The sequence below is a fragment of the Acomys russatus genome, chromosome 16 (genome assembly GCF_903995435.1).
Source record: "Acomys russatus chromosome 16, mAcoRus1.1, whole genome shotgun sequence".
Classification (NCBI taxonomy): domain Eukaryota; kingdom Metazoa; phylum Chordata; class Mammalia; order Rodentia; family Muridae; genus Acomys; species Acomys russatus.
The window spans coordinates 11250014-11266144 of NC_067152.1; the positions used below are offsets into that span (position 1 = coordinate 11250014).

Here is a 16131-nt window from a genome sequence, read left to right on the forward strand (position 1 = left end):
CATAGCACGCATGCGCTCACATATGCACGTGTGTACGCGCGCGCGCGCGCGCGCACACACACACACACACACACACACAGAGAGAGAGACAGAACTGCCCAGCAGTCCCAGTCCTGGGTAAGGACCAAAGGAAATGGAAACCAGCAGGTGAAGATCCACACAGTGGACGGTCAGATGATCCCAGTTACACTCACATAGTCCAGATGTGGAAACAACCTGAGTGTGCATTCAGAGATGAACGAAGAAGAAATGTAGTATTATTCTGTATGAAGAGGCCATTTAACTAGGAAACACAAACCCTTTCAACAGGTATGGTACTGTGCGATTTAATTCTAAGCCACATCTCTGGCTCAAGGACTCAGTGATGACAGTGACAGCAGATTTTTTTTTAAAGGTTTATTTTAGTTTTAATTGTGTGTGTGTGTGTGTGTGTGTGTGTGTGTGTGTGTGTGTGCGCGCGCGCACACATGCCTGAGTGTTAGAATTACAGAGACCAGAAGATGGTATTGAATTCCCTGGAACTGGAGTTAGAGGCTGCTGTGAGTCTCTGGACGTGGTGCTGGGAACTGAACCTGGGTCCTCTGCAAGAGCAGTGAGTGCTTCTAGCCACTGAGTTCTGGCCCTAGCCGTGACTATGTCTGTGGTGGCTGAAGGGCTCAAAGCCTGTGCGTTCCCATAGATAAGATACAAGCTCCCAGTAGAGGGCCATTGCAGGTCCCCAGGCCAGGTGCTGCTCCCTGAAGTCACGTCAGCCTCATCTGGAAGCAGCGGGTGGGCCCTGTATTGGGGTCCAGAGTGAGATGTCGATGTCAGTCCCCATGGTCTATGTCAGGACGGTTGAGCTGGCCAAAAAGAGATCGATACAACTCGGTTCTAGGAAATAAAGCAAACTGGTTAACACACTGCTTAACTTTTCAAGGTTAAAAAGAAATGAAGAAACTAGGAAACACCTTCATCTGTTTCTTCAACTGAAAACACAGCCATGTAATTAAGAGCCACATCTTGAAGCATTTATTCACAAATACAAGGGAAGGAAGAAACCCAGAAGCGGCCAGTCACATAGTGAAATATGTAAATAGTCCAGTGTGGCTGGATACCCTGTCTCCAGGGAATGAGTTTTCTATAAGTTTGCCCTTTACAGACAGGCTCTTCAAGTAAGAAAACAAGATTGAATATTTTAATAGGATATATGACTGGCACGCAGCGAGAGGATTCAATCAGACATGGGATGTAGGGGATATAATTTAGTTTTCATACATTTTCTGAGACTTGGCAGTACTTGAAAAACAATGAAAATGACCCAGCAACAAGATTCCAATTATGATCCTATGTGCAAAGATTCAGAACAGAACCAGGGTTCTTCTCCTCCCACATACCCCTTTCTCTAAGCTCAGTCTAAAAAATAATTTAATTGGCTAATTTATTTTTAAAGTTGGATTTCAAAATTTAACATTATTGGGCTGAGGGAGTGGCTCACTGGGTAAAATGCCTGCTGTATAACCCAGAGTTGAGCTTTACAGTGCCCACACCCTCAGTAACCTCAGTGCTGGGGCGAGAGTGGGAACAGGAGGGTCACTGGGCTTTCTGGCCAGTGAGGCCAGTGAAAAAACTCGTGCATTCAAGGTTCAGCAGGAGAACGATGCCTGACATCCTCCTGTGGTGTCTACAAGAACCTGATTACACACACACGTGCACTAGTATATGACACACACACCACACAGCAAAGAAATAAAACTAGTCATGGGTGGGAAGACCTTTCCGTAGGAGCCATCCACTTTGTGTGCTGGGACAGGGTTCTCTCTGGCTGTGGCTGGCTGACCAGTAAGCTCTAGGGACCCTCCGGCGCCCACCATGGCAGTGCTGGGCTAGAAGTGTGCGCACTCTTATCTGGCTTTTTATATGGCTGACGAGACCCAACACAGGTCCTCATTTGTACATCAAGCGTGCAAGTGCTTTATCAACTGAGCCATCCCCCTGGATCCTACTGCTTCTGGTACACAACTCTAAAGCTAAATTTGGACATTAAAAATACAGTAATGGGGACTAGAGAGATGGCTTGGGGGTTAAGAGCACCTGCTGTTCTTCAAAAGACCAGGCATGATTTGTTTCCCTGCATCCCTGTTGGGCAGCTCCAGGGACTGATCTGAAGCCCTCCTCAGGCATTCTCGTGGGCGCATGCACACACATGCACACACACAAAAGAAATAAAAAATAAGAGCAAATGATCACTACAACTTCCACTACTGTTATATGTAACACATCTGGCTTAGCCTGGGAAATAGCAAGGGGTGTGAGTCTGGTGGCGAGCCTTCTAGGGGTGGGGGGCTCTCAAACACATTCCTCTGTGGATGGGGAGCAGAGCTGCTCTGCAGTAGGAGGAGGCTCACAGTTCCAACAGGCCAGACACTCAAGACGTGAGTCTTCCACAGGCAGGAGACAGCCCTGGGCCACACCTGAGGCAAGGATGCACATCTGCTCAGTCCACAGGCCTCTTCAGTGAGTGCCCAGAGTGAGAAGAGCCAGACAGGGTTAGGTTGATGAGTCAGGGAGAGTCGACACCCCAGAGCAGAGCCACAGACTGACATCTGCAGATCTAGCCTTCAACAGCCTGCTATCATGAGAAGAAGAGGAGGAAGAGGAGGAGGAAGAGGAGGAGGAAGAGGAGGAAGAGAAGATGAAGAGGAAGAAGAAGAAAAGGGTTTCTGAAGGTATTCTTGCTGAGAACTCCCAGAAGCCATTTTTGCAACTGCTCTTATTTTGTCTTGCTCGCTCTACAGCAGAGTCTTGTCTGGCTTTGACTTGTAGCCTCCCTACCTCTAGCGCTGGGATTACAGGCCTGTGCCATGAGGCTGACTCAGCTCTTCAGCACTCATCCTGCTGTGGCTGTGGAGTAAGAGAAGCTAACATGGGAATCCCAGCAGTTAGGACATATCAAAGTGGAGGGAGGAGGGAAGGAGGAGGGAGAGAGGGAGGAGGGAGGGAGGAGGGAGAGACGGAGGAGGGAGGGAGGGAGGAGGAAACCCTGAATGGCAGAAGGCAGCTGTGGACCCCTGTCATATGGGGACCACAGCATAGGCAGACAGACTATGGACAACGAGTCTCTACCTGCCAACTAGCCCGGAGCCCCACACGTTCCATTGTTCCCTAGCTCTAGGCACCTGTCCAGCCCTACAAAGATAGAAGGCCTCACCCCAAATGCAAGTGAACACCACATGCCATCCCTACAGATCCCCAGCAGCCCCACCAGCCTTCAATCCTTGCACTGTGGCCTGACTATCTGCCATCACAGCCTCTCTAGCCATTTCAACCAAGAAAATTAAACAGTATGAAGGAGAGCTGCCATAACAACAGCAAAAACTCCAGCACCTTCCTCAGCCACTCCCATAAGCACCTTGCCAAGCCGCACACACTGCCCTCTGCTCCTTCAGCTACTCCTCCCTCTCTTCCCTAGTGACACCCAGTAGACCCCCTCCCTGAGGTCCCAGAGCACCATAGGGTCAGGCTCCTCCTTGGCTAGAGCAGACCGCCCACTGCAAAAATAAATAAATAAATAAAATAAGTAAATAACTAAATATATCAGGGCTTCAGTGGTATTGGCCTCTGAGCACGCTGGGTGAGTGGCAGAGCTGCAGACGTGCTCTGCAGGAAGAACAATGGAGCGCCCTGCACACCGTCACACTGTAAACTGCCATGCAGTGTGTTTTGGGGTGGTATTTCATCTGTTTTATTTTTGTGTGTATGTGTGGGTACATGTGCATGGTTACATGTGGAGGTCAGAGGACAACTTGTAGGCGTTGGTTTTCTCCCACACCCATGGGGATTTAGAGGATTGAGTTCAGGTTGTATGGGTGTGCAGCAAGTTCTTAGAACCATAAGCCACCTTGGCAGTCCCATGTAATTTTCTCAGTAAATTTAAATAGTTAAAATGATATAATTATCCTAAAAACATTAATTTTACACGGGTGGTGTCTAGGGATAAGCTTGAAGTGGGGCTTTGAGCCAGGCTGGGGACAACTCAAACAGGCATGAAGAAGAGGCTCCCTCCTGCACAGTGTTTTCCACCTGGAGTGGAGTTTGATCTCCAAACCCTGCTTTCTCCTTAGAAGGTCTGCAGGTATCCATATTCAGATGGAGGGATAGAAAGCTCCAATTTCCCACCCATAAGCAGATGCAAGATCTGCTGTCAGCTGAGGGAGAGGTGGAAACACCTGAGGAGAGGGAATAAATATAGCCACATCCTGGACCCACATTAAGGAAAACACATGAAAGGGAGACAGCGCAAGGGGCCACAAGGCAGCCCAATGGGTTGTGCTGCTTCCCCGCAGCGTGCCCGCAACCAGAGCTGGCTGCAGATGGATCTGCCACCAGCTCTCCAGGTTAACCTGTCCCCTCTCCTTCTCCAGGGTAAGTGGAGAACTGACGCTGAGGTCCCTGTACAGCTCTACATAATGGACTTGGCAAGCTATTGTCTCAAATATGGACTCCTGCTCCAGATCACACCAGGAATAAAGACAAGAATCTCTGATCTGGAACGCCTCCCTGCTTTATCTCCAAACCCTTGATCTCAGTGGCCAGTGGCAACGTCCATTGTAAAACACATATGATTGTTGGAATTACATGGAACAGGCAAGAGTAATTACTGGGACTAGGACCCAGGGTGGAAGGGTCGATGGCAGAGGCTCTTCCTTGAATTAAAATTTAACTTACCCTTTATTACAATCTACAAAAGCAAGTAATGAGCATGAACATTTTTATTTCTTTTAAACTGTCATTTAGGCTGCAGAGGGGATAATTACCTATCTCTAGTGTAGTAAGGTTTTATAACCCTTATTGAGGCATTTTCTAATTTAATATTTTTACTATATTATCATAAAACCTGTTTCTGGAAAAAATGATCACACAGTAGCAGCCATTTTCCATAAAGACAGGGTATGTGCACGTGTGAGCAAGGACGGGGTTTGCTGTGTGTGTTCTGAAGAAAGACATTCAGCATGGTGGGTGAGGGTAGACACGGACCTTTGTGAAGTGAGTGTGTGTGGTGTGCACTCCCCATAGGACTGCAACACAGATCATTGTCTTTCACGACACTATTTGGGCAAACAGTAGAAAGCGGAGTATTAAACCTGCAAATGGCCTGTGCGGGACTTTCAATTTGCTAGGTCAGTAGCTTGCGGCATCCCACTCTGAATTCTCCTATCTGCTTTCTGGAAGAGCATGCTCCTCCTACTCTGGCCTGGAAACGACAAGCTCCAAGACACCCCACCCACCCACGTGCTATACCTGGCTGTTCTTGTGGGTAGCACAAAGAAAGCAGCTGACCCACAGCTCCCTAGGAAAAAACCTGTCCTCCATCTAAAACTAGATCATGGTCTCTATAAGCAAGAGTCACGTATCTTCCAACACATGAACAGAGTAACTCGCCTTTCTGATTAAAGGCATAATCTGAGCCAGAAACAATGGTACATGCCTGTGATTTAAGCACCCAGGAGGCTGGGGCAAGTGAATCCCAAGTTCAAGGCCAGTCTGGCTATATAGCAAGATCCTATCTAAAACAGCAAGAAGAGGGGAGGGGGAGGGAACGATAGCTCCAAACCTATATACATAATTGCCTTTGATTAATTTAAATTTGTTCATTTGTTGCTTTTAAGGGACCAAGCAACCCTAAATAACCATGGCATATTTGGGAAGCACCCCAGCCACCTTTCTTTCTGCTCCCTACTTCCCCTGCATACTGCAGACCCTACACTACACACGATAGCATGGCAGCCTGAAGGGGACCCCTACACACATTTAAGAAGCAGGGATAGTGACAGCACACACAGGCAGAAGACAAACAATTCTAATTCCACCAGTGTCATGATGAACAAAGTCCAGATCAAGTTTAAAACCTTGCAAGAAGGCCCCTGGTAGACAAGGTGGGGAGTCAAGAGCACTGGTGCCTGTGGTACCCTGCCAAACACACTGTCACTAATGACACCTTTACATACCTGTGTTTTGAAAACAATTTACTTAGCACTTTTGGAAGCTTATAAACGCATACTAGATATGAATATGAGCCCTTGGCCTCAAATACAGCACACAGTAAAATAAATTAATACATGTCTGAACGCTGGCCTCAACTTCACTAGCTATTGTAGAGGATTACAAAGACATACTAGGAGCTAGAGAGACGGCTCGGCTGTTAAGGGTGCACACTGCTCTTGCAGAGGATCCAGCTTTGGTTCCCAGCACCTTCTCTGGATGGGTCACGACTGCCTATAAATCCAACTTCAGGGAACCTGATGCTCTCTTCTGGCCTCTGCAGGCAGATTCACTCATAATTCATAATTTTTAAAACTCTAAAAGCAAACAAACAATAACAAAAACTCAAGGAAATATCAAAAGTCAGATCAGAAAGGTGACCATTTTCAGTCACCTGCCCAGACAAGCACTCCACTAAGAGAGATTCATGGGGACCAAACTCTGCCAATCTACGACCAAGCCACTGGCCCTCACTCCCAGAGCCAGGACAGAAGCAAGGTAAATGACTGTGCCCCAAGGCAACCTGACTAGCTTCATATCCTCAGCTTTCTCCCCTGCTGCTGCAAATGTTCCTGGCTATCTGAACCCCTCAGGCCTCCAATTTGCCTCTGTAGGTAAGGTCAGGGGCCTTGGTGCCAAATCCCAGCACTGTGCCAACTGTGGCATTGCTGGTGTAGTCTGGATAAGCCAGTGGGAACAGAGGAGTCCGTGTGTGTGTGTGTGTATGTGTGTGTGTGTGTGTGTGTGTGTGTGCGCGTGGAACATATCCAGGGCCTTTTATATCTCAGGCAAGTACTGTAACACTGAGCCGTATCTTGGGCTGGCCTCCTGCATTCTGAGCATAAACATTTCCTGCCTTCAGAGTTCCACTCTCCTCTGCTCTGTCTACCAATAGGCCCTGGCATTCTAAATACCTACTGGAAGGTGCTTTCCAATTAGCACTTGGCATGTGCCAATGGAACTAAATAAAGGATCCCCTTCCAGCAAATCACCTGCATTGTCAGAAAAGAGTGTGCCTGAGGGCAACTGTGTGCTCTTCTCCTCCTTCTTCTTCCTCCTCCTCCTCTTCCCTTTTTTAAGCCTCTTTTAAAAAAAAAGAAAGAAAGAAACCAAACCAAGAGACAACAGTTTGCTGTCTCAAATATGCAAACAGGGAAAGTGAGCATAGCAGCAGCATACAGCAGCCTGTAATAGTGTACAGGCCGCTTCCTGCTGTCAGAGCTGGTTCCCACCTTGGCCTGAGTAAACTGTAAGCTCCAGCAGCGAGGCTACAGCATCCTCCATAAATGCCGTCTCTAGAATGCAAAGCAGAGTGCCCTCTTCACACCTCATGGTTGGCTTCCAATGACACAAGAAAGTCACAGGGCAGAAAGTGTATGTATGACTCCTGTGCACAGCTAAGGAAGTTAATGCAGACTTCCTTATTCTCCTACCAACAAAAGTAGCTCAGAGACTTCCCTCCTGATTGCCCCATATTTCACACCACGCTAAACCCAAACCAGAAATGAATGAACACACGCACACACGCACACACACACCACAAACAAAGGGAACAGAAAAAAAAGGAGGTGGCAGCCACCTACAGAAGACCTACTTCTTTTTTTGTCTTTTTTTTTCTTTAAAAAACAAAACAAAAAACAAACAAACACACAAAACTTCCTGAGAACTATTTGATGAGATCAAGCTAGCAAAAGAGACTCTCTTTAATTCACTAATCACCAAGGTCTGGATACAAAGTAATCTGTCCTCAACTGCCTCCCAAACTGCAGATGTGCCAATCCACCACAAGGTGGCAGTACATGACTCATTTCAAAGGGACCAGGAGACAAGGAGGCACAGAGCCCATAAATTACCCAGGCTGCCTGTTCTCATCACCATCCTCCCAGAGCTTGAAGGAGACTCGAGGAGAGCTATTCCACTGTGCTGTTTCGGTCAGGTCAGAGCTGGGTCCTTCAAACCCCTGCAGATGCCTTTAGCCCCACTGCTCTAAATTACAGCTGGTGACGCAGCCTCTGGCCTGTCTCCTAAAGATCAGACAGATTCAAGATTTATAAATGTTTAAAGAAGCAGGTTGAGGGCCCAAACAAAGGACCTGAAAAGGGAAGGAAGGAAGCAAGGGAAGGGGGACAAGGGTGTGAATTTGTAAAGGCCTTCTCCTCACATGTCAGCTATAAATTCATCCCACATTAACAACGACAAAAAACACTCAAAACTCCCACTAACCCTCACACTAACTTGAAGTCTTTCATATTCTAGTAGAGAAAAACAATTTACTTTATTACATTTGCTTGGGTGGGGGGTGTCTTCAGACAAAAGGAGCCCTGTTTCTCGCTGCTTCTCTGTGTTAATATTCCATATTCCTGGGCTGATTTCTACTTTCACAGTTTGACTGTTTTATAACAGATTTGATGTGAGAGAAGACAAATGGCCTCACAAAGGAAAGACGACAAATCACCTCACTGTTTCTACCAGGGTCTTCTCTTATTTTTATTTATTTTTATTCTGGAGCTGGGCTCAGGGCACTCTGCCTTGCTGAAGATGTTTAATATTAACGTCAGGCCACTACGATCCTGGCAATAGAGTTGGCTGCTGTTGTGTTTACGGTTTCGTGACTGCTGACTTCAGGAAGATGAAGCTACTGTTCAAACAGCAGCCCCTCCAATGGCTCCTGTGAAAAGCCAGGAGATGCTTCACTGCTTAGATGTGACTCACTTCCTTAGTAACAGGGAAGGAAGGTAAAGCTGGTGCCCAGGCGCAATGGCATTCACACCAGGGTGTTCACACCAGGGTTGGGGCCCAAGGCACAGGATGCAGTTCTCATTCCACTGAATCTTGACTTTATATTTATTTATTTATTTTGTTTTATGTGCATAGGTATTTTGCCTGCATGTATGTCTGTGTGAAGGTGTCAGATCTTAGAGTTACAGTTATGTGCTGCCATGTGAATGCTGGGACTTTAACCCAGGTTTTTTGGAAGCGCAATCAGTGCTCTTAACCTCTAAGCCATCTCTCCAGCCCTGAACCTCAACTTTTAAGGGGTGGGAACATGTAGAAATTGGCCAGTCAGGGGTGTTGTTCTTCCCTTTGGATGAGGCAGCACACTGGCCTACTGTCATGATGCCCAGGGCCCTCTCAGCCAGGCTCCATGAACAAACGTCTTGCCCTGCCCATCTTTAGTTCCTCTTCCACACTCCGCTCTCAGCCTTCCTCTTGCATCTGGGTAACTTACCGGCTCTCAATCTCATGTCTCTTCTGTGTGAAGGACACTCACAGTCTCCAGAGCCGCTAACACAAATGGAATCAATTGCATTCCCCTTTGCCATGCAAAGGTTCGTGTTATCTTAACCTATCATTCTATTTATGTGGCAAAAAATCCTATCACTCATATCCTACACTAAACTGTTTCGTGGCAGTTACTAATTAACTGTAACTGAATTCCAGATATCAATCCCATCTTTTAAGGTAATAATGATGAGGCCGGGCGTGGTGATGCACGTCTTTACTCCCAGCACTTGGAAGGCAGAGGCTGGTGGATCAATGTGAGTTCAAGGCCAGCCTGGTCTACAAAGCAAATCCAGGAGACCTTGTCTCAAAAACCAAACAGACAAAAAAAAAAAAAAAACCGATGGTGATGAAAGACTAACTTGCGATAGGACAACCACTGTGTAGTCCAACCTGGTCTAGAACTCACTATGTAGTTCAGACTGGCCTTGAATTCATAGCGATCCTCCTGTCTCAGCCTCTAGAGTTCTCAGATTATGGGCATGCTGCCATGCTCAGCTCCATGACTATCTGCATGATAATACAAATATCGGAAAGATATTTTCAGTTTCAAATACAACTTGGAAAGGCATATACTGCTGCCTCCATCCTTTTATTTTCTAGCAGTGTCCCTCAACCATAAATCAGCAGAGTTCTGAACAGTCCATGCTAGGTACACCTCCTGTCAGAACACACCCCTAGCCCCTACAGCATGTCCTCTTCCCACTCCAGCAGGACCAACTAGCTCCTGCAGTCAGCAGCGTGATGGCCTCAGCCAGTTTTATGACTGGCTTCATGGAGCCTGACTGCTAAATGCAGTATGAGGAGTTTTCATGTCTTCCCCTGGAAGCTGGTGTGTCCTGCTGGCTTGCATAGCTGTGCCTCCCCTTGCAGGATCGAGCTGTGGCAGAGAGAGGCAGAGAGGGCTGCCGAGCGTGTATGAGAAAATGTGTATTGATTTCTTCTTTCTTATAAAGGAGCACAAAGCATTGAAGAACAATTGCTCGTCTTTGCAGCGTTTTACACTCCAACACAAAGGCCCAGCCCCCACTGCCCTAAGAAGCAGAAAGGAGAACGGCCCAGGACGACACCACGGCCCCATCTAGACCCCATCTCGCCAGCCTCTGCTCAAGACTTTCCCCTTCCTGCCTGGTGTTCCTCATCTATATTGGAGAAGAAAGAGCCTTCAGCCTTATTTACCTTTTAAGTGGAGGTGCCCAGAGGGTAAAACAAGTTAATGTTTATAAAGTGCTCTGCTTCCCAGGGGAGCCACGGATGGAATACAAGGTGTGGCTGTGACTCCTTCAAGGCTTCATCCCAGGAGTGGTTAGTGACACCTTCCTGGACATAGATGACCCTTTTACTTTTTTCTCTTTTCTTTTTTCTTTCTTGGTTTTTCAAGACAGGGTTTCTCTGTGTAACAGGCCTGGCTGTCCTGGAACTCTCTTTGTAGATCAGGCTAGCCTCAAACTCACAGCAATCCGCTTGCCTCCGCCTCCTGAGTGCTGGGATTGAAGGTGTGCGCCCCCATGCCTGGTGATGCACCTTTTCTTATGCTTCCTTTTCATACCAACACCAAAATGACAGGAGGTGACCAGGTTCATTATACCTTCAGAGATAAACACAATCGATTCTGCTCCTGTTTTCTTCTTGAGTGAGACAATTCTAAAAGCCTATAGTTTTTGCTAGTCACCCAGAGCCCTCTTGGTGACCACCATGTTTCCAGATAATGTGTAGGAGGCCACCAGAAACTCAACCTGATATAAAAACCACAGCCAAGATTGGCAGGAGAAAAACCAACAGGAGCATACGAAATTCAAGAAGTGGTAGAAAAATGAGGAGTTTTGGAAGATCTTTCTCCTGGTTTATCCAAGCAAAAATGACTCAAACACCCTCTCTACAAAGGGTAGGCATTAGAGATCACCAATAATGTACCCCTCATCTCCGGAGGTTGTTTCCAATATGGCTGTAAGCTACGAATAAAGTAACCAGGTGGTGGCCAGCAGTGTCATGTTCTAGAACGAAGACATATTTGGAAAATTACGTGGTGGTAGATAGACCTGAAACACAGACAGGTAGAGTGCTGTGGAGAAGAGAACAATGTGCTGAAGAAGTCAGCATAGAGAAATCTCTATAATGGAGGCCACCTTTATAGGGCTGTTCTCAAAGATAATCTTACTGGCACCTAGGCACAGAATTATGAGGGCAGCCCTCACAGGCCTTCTGGAAAAGAAGCCATACCATCGCTAAGTTAGCTCACAGGGAGGAATGGGTGTGTGCCCAGGCAAAGTGACAAGGGCACACACAGATGTGTGAACACACAAACTCCATGTACTCCATTTTACTACTAAAAGCAGTCCTCCCTAGAAACAAGCACGAAAAAGGGCTTTTCATTTCACTCTTTAAAAAAAAAAAAAAAAAAAGGCAAACAAGGAGGACTGACAGTTGTCATTTTATAAAGAAAAACACTAGGATGCACAGAGAAGCTATCTCAGAGCGTGAGCACTAGGCCATACTCGTGCCCAGGAACCCCGAGCCAGTCCTCTGATGTCGAGAGTGCTGACAGTGACTCAGAAGGCTCTCAACAAATTGTCTTGCAAATATTATCTGAGCCACAAAAATGCTTTTAAAATAGGCAGGATACAGTTGGGTGTGGTGGCACACGCCTTTACTCCCGGCACTCAGGAGGCAGAGGCAGGTGGATCTGAGTTCAAGGCCAGCCTGGTCTATAAAGTGAGCTCCAGGACAGCCAGGGATACACAGAGAAACCCTATCTGGGAAAAACCAAAATGGCAGAATACAATTAGCATTAAAACACACTATTCTGGGGCTAACACTTTGACAACAGCTATTACCTTTATCCTTGTGAGTTAAGGTTCTCAACAAGAAAGACCGTCTAGTAAGTGTTCATCAACTGCAGTAAGTACTATAAGAGAGGAACCAACAAGACGGAGGGCTTCAGAAGGGATGAAGCAGGCAAAAGGCTGGATCTCAGGAGACTGGACATTTCCACAGGAAAGGACAGTGCAGAGCATGGGAGTGTGTTCTGTAATGCAGTCCCACACTGCATGACACCAGGCTGCTTCAACAGGTGACAAGGAGACACGAGTGCTGGCAAGGCAGACTGAAGTTCATTCAACAGGAAAAAAGGAACAGATTTCTTCCAGTGAATCAAGGAGGTGAGTTTGGAACTGTGCAGAGCTGACACAACCACTGTGGCAGTCATATGGGAAGGTCACACGTGGAAGAAGCGGAGAGCACTGAACAACATGCTGTGTAAGCAAAGCTCTGAGTGCATGAACTGGAGGGCATGGAGACAGCTCCTGGGATGGAGGACATCCAAACACAAACACAGGATGGACACTTACAGATTTGCAGAAGCAGCTGAAATGTCCCACAATAATAAGGCTTTAAAAAAAAAAAAAAAAAAGGATTCATTTATTAAGTACACAATGTTCTGCCTGCATGTAAGCCAGTAGGCCAGAAGAGGGCACCAGATCTCATTACAGATGGCTGTGAGCCACCATGTGGTTGCTGGGAATTGAACTCAGGACTTCTGGAAGAGCAGTCAGTGCTCTTAACTTCTGAGCCATCTCTCCAGCCCATAAAAACGGCTTTATAATGAATTCTGTTACTGTATGCTTAAATAACAACAAACGAAGGGCACCAAAATCCTTAAAATACAAAGTAAAATAAATTAATTAATTTAAAAAAATCCACACGCATGTATTTGTCTACATAAAATTACACACAAAATAATTCTTTGTAAAAAACAAAAGCAGGCTGTTATGGTGGCTCAGCTGGTAAAGGCACCTGGCTCCAGCCCTGATGATCTAAGATCTAAGTTTGGTTCCTGGAATCCACATGCTCCCATAAGTTGTCTTTTGACCTCCATATGGGCCAGGGTGTGTGCATGGATACACACAAAAGAAAAAAAAATACATGTTAAAAGAAAAGGTAGGGTGCTAGATGGACTTTTCTTTGTCCTTTCTGCATTTCAAAATTTTCTTCCAAACACAGGTGTTATTTTTACTATAGAGGAAAAGACACTCTAGGGACACGGTGACACGGTGACAGGTCTGGAATGGCGGGGGTAGAATATGGGAGGAAATGGGCAGAATACATAGGCCTGGGAGTCGAAGCTTATGCGGGCTAGCCCTCTGCACCAGCACCAGACAAAATAAGCACAGGGTAGGTCTGGTAAATCCAGTGATTCATACCAAAATGTAAACAGCTGGCAAGAAAAGCTCTCTTGTATAGAAAATGTCCCTTTACAAAAGAAAAAAATTACTCTAGGCAAGCTGAATTTTTCTCTTGGGTTGGGAGACTGCACTTATTCCCACAAACTCCCCGTAGCAGCAGCAGCAGGGTTAACAGCTATATTCGGGGACACTCTAGCTCACAACTTGCTTTTAACTTGAGCAAGTTATTTAATTACTCCATGCTTTAGTGTTTTAATCACAAAATGTAGATAATGCCAACCACTCCACAGCCTTCTGATAGATACGGGCTGTATGAAACGTGGGGAGGCTGGGGCTCAGGGAGCGGAAGGGCGCTGTCCCTCACTGCCACTCACTGCTGATCAGAACGGGGAGGAGATGATGGTGTCCCTTCCTGCCATTTCCCTGCTAATCAGGATGGTGTGGCCAATCAGGGTGGAAAACAGAACAAATACAGGTATCACAGAGAAACAAAAATGGTCTACACATATTAGCGATCTGATGTCAGCTGGGGATCCGTGGGAAACATTAATAACGTGTGAAAGGTGGAAAGCTCAGCTTACATACTTTTAAGCCACTTTACCTGTGATTAAGGCAGTATCTGTAGACTCTCAGTAATTTTAAAACGAATCCTTAAGAAAAACATCTAGAACCACTTTAAAGAATCTACCCCTTTGCAGGGAAAAGAGAATTTAAAAATATGAAGAAATGCTAAGAACCTGGTTGCAGAAATGAGAACTGAAGCCACAAAGCCCCATTTTGAAGCATTTATCTGCTCCGTATCCTCAGTCCAATTAAGAAGACACACTTTTATCACCCTCTCCTACTTGGAACCAAACTTCAATTTGACAGTTCAAATTCTCTAGTATGAGAGGCCAAACAGCAGCCAATAGGAAAAGCAAAGACACAACAGTAGTGTTTTCTTTTCTACCTACTTTTCAGAGTCTGGACCAAGCCTCAGGCTTGAACTTGAGTGTTCCTTTGTCCTTTCTGCTTTTACTGGAGGAAGGCCTGGCTCTCCTGTCTGCACTGGGACCATCTTTAATGTTGATATATGGGGGCCCTTTCCCCTCAGCAGTGCTGGGGGAGGTCAGGCACGTGTCAACACTCTCTTGAGTATCAACAAGTGAATTATAAACTATGTCAATCCGAGTTAATGCAAAGCTGTAATCCTCTTTAACAGAGATCAAATCACTGCCGTGAGTTATGTTTGCTCTGGAATCTGATAAGGAAGAGAGGGGGCGGCTAATAAAAGAGTAATGGGAGGCCTTAATGACGCTGGTAAAAGGTAGCGCCAGTTAGAGTGGGGCTCTTGTTCTGCTGATTAGATCAATGTTGCATATCTGCCCAGACTTGTTTCACCTGTCAGAATAACCTGTGTCTTCTTAGGAGATAAGAAGCCTCAGAGAAATCCTCTGTATTTTAACCACTCTTGCCTAAAATTCTTACCCAACAGAAAATGCTGTAAGGAGGGGTGTTTCTTGGGGTCATGAGCAGATGAGCTACAACACAGTATCTCATTAAGACCAGTGCCCGATTCTATCGAGTCAAGCAGCACAGGAGGCAGGGGAGCTTTAAGAGAGTGGGGATCTGGGCTGGGGACAGGACTGCCATCAGGAGGGTGGTGCAACATGCCTGCATGTAGGTTCCAGACCCATACACAAGAATGGCAAGTCAAAGACAAATTGCCTGAAAGAATTCTATTATACTGAGGCACCTCAGGAGCAGCATGGCCAAAATGTTGACAAAACACTTGACAAGATGGGCTTACATGTGTACATTTCTTACAGCCCAAATGTAAGACAATAGTGTGTCCAGTACACAGCACTTATCATCAAGGGTTCTTCTCCTTGTTCTTATTAATGCCAGGAGCTTTATACATGTGGGAAAGGTGAGGTTTTACTCCAGGAGAGAGAATGAGGCTGTTGTTCCTACAAAGAATTTGGGTGTTTTTTTTTGTTTGTTTGTTTGTTTTTTATTTTCTACAAAGGAATTAAATAATTCTAAATGCTAACATTGTCATCATGTTTGTAATAAAAGAAAGCAAGCTACACAGAAAATGCAAAAGCCTGCACTGATAAGGGTCAGTGTGACAGTCAGCCTGGTAGGAGAGCCTCCTGAAGCTGCACCCTGTGCCTCGCTCACCGTCATGGCTCAGATCCACTGCCCTTGCCAAGAGCAGAAACCAGTTAGTGCAGTTAAGCCATGGACCCCTTCTCAGCATGCGTCAGGGTCTACACTGCTCTTCCTGAGGGCACACGACTGACTTCTACCTGCACCACACATGATAAGACCTCACACCTTTAAAGTCGGCCTCCAAGGGCTTAGCATAGAGAGAAAAAGGCAGCTGATCTCTCCCATCTCCCAGTGCCTTGCTACCTGCCACAGAGGAAGGCCATGGAAGAAGACTCCCTGTGGTAAGCACTCACAAGCAGGTGAGGGAAGCTCTGCTTAAAAAGACCTCTGCCTGCAAGTCAGGAGCAGGGAGGACCTGTGCAGAGTGGTAGCCCATGCCTGTTCTCAGCCCACTGCTGGCTGTCTCTGCAGGCCCACAGGACTCCATGCCTTTGACAGGCAAACCAGAGTTGCTATGCGCAAAGGGTGTGAAGTGAGACTTGTTTTCAGGTGC

At 46.4% G+C, this 16131-nt stretch overlaps 1 protein-coding gene across 1 annotated transcript in view; it reads right to left on the bottom strand.

Moving 5' to 3' along the window:
* Nucleotides 1–743: 743 nt before the first annotated feature.
* The window catches only part of Aatf (apoptosis antagonizing transcription factor), a 92437-nt gene continuing 77049 nt past the window's right edge, over nt 744–16131 (bottom strand). The window contains exon 12 of the mRNA XM_051158178.1: nt 744–873. Coding sequence (XP_051014135.1) covers nt 810–873 — 64 coding nt within the window. The 3' untranslated portion in view covers nt 744–809. The remainder of the gene's footprint in view (nt 874–16131) is intronic.